Source organism: Nanorana parkeri, unplaced genomic scaffold (assembly GCF_000935625.1).
Source record: "Nanorana parkeri isolate BGI_ZX_2015 unplaced genomic scaffold, ASM93562v1 scaffold2801, whole genome shotgun sequence".
Classification (NCBI taxonomy): Eukaryota; Metazoa; Chordata; class Amphibia; order Anura; family Dicroglossidae; genus Nanorana; species Nanorana parkeri.
Genome location: NW_017309069.1, coordinates 87,614 through 92,350, shown reverse-complemented (window position 1 = coordinate 92,350; position 4,737 = coordinate 87,614). Strand labels below are relative to the sequence as shown.

At 57.5% G+C, this 4,737-nt stretch overlaps 1 protein-coding gene across 1 annotated transcript in view; it reads left to right on the top strand.

Moving 5' to 3' along the window:
- Nucleotides 1-4,737, top strand: part of JAM3 (junctional adhesion molecule 3) — a 20,524-nt gene that overhangs the window by 10,668 nt on the left and 5,119 nt on the right. Inside the window, 3 exon segments of the mRNA XM_018574195.1 lie at nucleotides 934-1,047; nucleotides 1,226-1,378; nucleotides 4,610-4,731. Of these exon segments, the coding sequence (XP_018429697.1) occupies nucleotides 934-1,047; nucleotides 1,226-1,378; nucleotides 4,610-4,731 (389 nt within the window).

Genomic DNA, 4,737 nt, shown 5'->3' with positions numbered 1-4,737 from the left:
TCCTCCAGCGCGGACTGGCGGAACCGACGGGGGAGGGGGCGGGTACAGCTGGCTCTGCCTCTAGATAGGAGGAGCCAGCTATCACTCACACAGCTGGGCGGATCCAGACAGTGATGTCCCGACTGTGGTGACTCCGTATACCGCGAGCTGTAGCTCCCTATATACTGAGCCTAGGGTGACGGGAGGACGCTAGTTTGTGTCCTCCTGTGTCCCTGAGGGGGCGGGGCGGGGACACTGACCTCGGACCTGTGTCCCTGAGGGGGCGGGGCGGGGACACTGACCTCGGACCTGTGTCCCTGAGGGGGCGGGGGCGAGGGCGGGGACACTGACCTCGGACCTGTGTCCCTGAGGGGGCGGGGCGGGGACACTGACCTCGGACCTGTGTCCCTGAGGGGGCGGGGGCGAGGTCACGCGTGAGCTCGCAGAGCGTTTCAACCATGGCGAGGTGCAATGTTCTGCCTCCCGCAGACTCCTCCTCCCACCCCCTGTCCATGGCGAGGTGCAGACCAGGAAGAGCGAATAGACTACAAGCGCGGCGACGTCACATGCACTCCGCGGGGCTGATGCGCTTTGTAGTCTCTGCGGATGGATGAAAGGAGAATTATCTGGGGGCGGAGCTTTGATGTGGCCATTGTCCCAGCATGGGGCGTGGCGGTAACGTTCCCTCCTGTACCGTCCAATCACGTTGTCTCCGGGGGATGGAATGGCGGAGTCCGGATTGGTGGCCTCAGGAATTGGCGTGTTACGCCGCACCGCGTCGGCCTAGCCCAGAGGGATTTCTTCTCTCTGATTATAGCCGGTGATCGGAATATTGATCCTCCATGCGTGCGGGCCCCTCCGAGCGGCACCTTCCGCACCCCTCCATGTTCCCGCCGCATGTGCTGGGATTTCAGATGGAAGATTCTACAGACGTTCTCTCCTCCTTCCCTCCAGGAGTGGAACTTTCCTGTATCATCAAAAACAGCAACACCAACGACCCGCGCATCGAATGGAAGAAGACGCGCAACAACGAGACCACCTACGTCTACTTCGAGAACACCATCCAAGGTACGGGGGGCATTAGAGTGTAAGCTCCTCTGTACAGAGACTGATGTGACTGTGGGGGGGAGGGGACATTAGAGTGTAAGCTCCTCTGTACAGAGACTGATGTGTGGGGGAGGGGAGATTAGAGTGTCAGCTCCTGGGTACAGGACTATATCAGGGAATGTTTCTTCTCCTCTGTCAGGGGATTTGAGGGGTCGCGCTGAGTTGCAGTCGCAGAGCTCGTTGGTGATATACAATGCCAGTCGCACGGACACCGGGATGTATCGCTGTGAAGTCGCCGCTGTGGAAGATCAGAAGAATTTGGCGGAGATTATTATTAATCTGACTGTGAAAGGTGAACACGCAGAGTCCGTGTTATATGTTATATGTTCCCCGCAGATCCCTCAGACCACATGACAGACGTGGAGATCCTCAGACCACATGACAGACGTGGGGATCCTCAGACCACATGACAGACGTGGGGATCCTCAGACCACATGACAGACGTGGGGATCCTCAGACCACATGACAGACGTGGGGATCCTCAGACCACATGACAGACGTGGGGATCCTCAGACCACATGACAGACGTGGGGATCCTCAGACCACATGACAGACGTGGGGATCCTCAGACCACATGACAGACGTGGGGATCCTCAGACCACATGACAGACGTGGGGATCCTCAGACCACATGACAGACGTGGGGATCCTCAGACCACATGACAGACGTGGGGATCCTCAGACCACATGACAGACGTGGGGATCCTCAGACCACATGACAGACGTGGGGATCCTCAGACCACATGACAGACGTGGGGATCCTCAGACCACATGACAGACGTGGGGATCCTCAGACCACATGACAGACGTGGGGATCCTCAGACCACATGACAGACGTGGGGATCCTCAGACCACATGACAGACGTGGGGATCCTCAGACCACATGACAGACGTGGGGATCCTCAGACCACATGACAGACGTGGGGATCCTCAGACCACATGACAGACGTGGGGATCCTCAGACCACATGACAGACGTGGGGATCCTCAGACCACATGACAGACGTGGGGATCCTCAGACCACATGACAGACGTGGGGATCCTCAGACCACATGACAGACGTGGGGATCCTCAGACCACATGACAGACGTGGGGATCCTCAGACCACATGACAGACGTGGGGATCCTCAGACCACATGACAGACGTGGGGATCCTCAGACCACATGACAGACGTGGGGATCCTCAGACCACATGACAGACGTGGGGATCCTCAGACCACATGACAGACGTGGGGATCCTCAGACCACATGACAGACGTGGGGATCCTCAGACCACATGACAGACGTGGGGATCCTCAGACCACATGACAGACGTGGGGATCCTCAGACCACATGACAGACGTGGGGATCCTCAGACCACATGACAGACGTGGGGATCCTCAGACCACATGACAGACGTGGGGATCCTCAGACCACATGACAGACGTGGGGATCCTCAGACCACATGACAGACGTGGGGATCCTCAGACCACATGACAGACGTGGGGATCCTCAGACCACATGACAGACGTGGGGATCCTCAGACCACATGACAGACGTGGGGATCCTCAGACCACATGACAGACGTGGGGATCCTCAGACCACATGACAGACGTGGGGATCCTCAGACCACATGACAGACGTGGGGATCCTCAGACCACATGACAGACGTGGGGATCCTCAGACCACATGACAGACGTGGGGATCCTCAGACCACATGACAGACGTGGGGATCCTCAGACCACATGACAGACGTGGGGATCCTCAGACCACATGACAGACGTGGGGATCCTCAGACCACATGACAGACGTGGGGATCCTCAGACCACATGACAGACGTGGGGATCCTCAGACCACATGACAGACGTGGGGATCCTCAGACCACATGACAGACGTGGGGATCCTCAGACCACATGACAGACGTGGGGATCCTCAGACCACATGACAGACGTGGGGATCCTCAGACCACATGACAGACGTGGGGATCCTCAGACCACATGACAGACGTGGGGATCCTCAGACCACATGACAGACGTGGGGATCCTCAGACCACATGACAGACGTGGGGATCCTCAGACCACATGACAGACGTGGGGATCCTCAGACCACATGACAGACGTGGGGATCCTCAGACCACATGACAGACGTGGGGATCCTCAGACCACATGACAGACGTGGGGATCCTCAGACCACATGACAGACGTGGGGATCCTCAGACCACATGACAGACGTGGGGATCCTCAGACCACATGACAGACGTGGGGATCCTCAGACCACATGACAGACGTGGGGATCCTCAGACCACATGACAGACGTGGGGATCCTCAGACCACATGACAGACGTGGGGATCCTCAGACCACATGACAGACGTGGGGATCCTCAGACCACATGACAGACGTGGGGATCCTCAGACCACATGACAGACGTGGGGATCCTCAGACCACATGACAGACGTGGGGATCCTCAGACCACATGACAGACGTGGGGATCCTCAGACCACATGACAGACGTGGGGATCCTCAGACCACATGACAGACGTGGGGATCCTCAGACCACATGACAGACGTGGGGATCCTCAGACCACATGACAGACGTGGGGATCCTCAGACCACATGACAGACGTGGGGATCCTCAGACCACATGACAGACGTGGGGATCCTCAGACCACATGACAGACGTGGGGATCCTCAGACCACATGACAGACGTGGGGATCCTCAGACCACATGACAGACGTGGGGATCCTCAGACCACATGACAGACGTGGGGATCCTCAGACCACATGACAGACGTGGGGATCCTCAGACCACATGACAGACGTGGGGATCCTCAGACCACATGACAGACGTGGGGATCCTCAGACCACATGACAGACGTGGGGATCCTCAGACCACATGACAGACGTGGGGATCCTCAGACCACATGACAGACGTGGGGATCCTCAGACCACATGACAGACGTGGGGATCCTCAGACCACATGACAGACGTGGGGATCCTCAGACCACATGACAGACGTGGGGATCCTCAGACCACATGACAGACGTGGGGATCCTCAGACCACATGACAGACGTGGGGATCCTCAGACCACATGACAGACGTGGGGATCCTCAGACCACATGACAGACGTGGGGATCCTCAGACCACATGACAGACGTGGGGATCCTCAGACCACATGACAGACGTGGGGATCCTCAGACCACATGACAGACGTGGGGATCCTCAGACCACATGACAGACGTGGGGATCCTCAGACCACATGACAGACGTGGGGATCCTCAGACCACATGACAGATGGGGAGATCCCTCAGCCCACATGACAGACGTGGAGCTCCCTCAGACCACATGACAGGCGAGGAGATCCCTCAGACCACATGACGGACTTGTATGGGGAGACTCTTCAGGTCCTCCTAGAGGGGGGGGCATTGTATGGGGAGACTCTTCGGGTCCTTTTCATCCTCTTATTCTGTATGTTCATGTCGGACACGTGTAGTGCAGCTCCGTGTAGTATGTTATGCAGATACATGTAACACTCTCTTCTTCCTCAGTGAAGCCGGTGACTCCGCAGTGCCGAGTGCCCAAGTCTGTCCCGGTGGGAAAGTCGGCGGTTCTGCGTTGCCAGGAGACGGAGGGGTACCCCAGCTCTGTGTACAGATGGTATCACAATGGCGTTGCG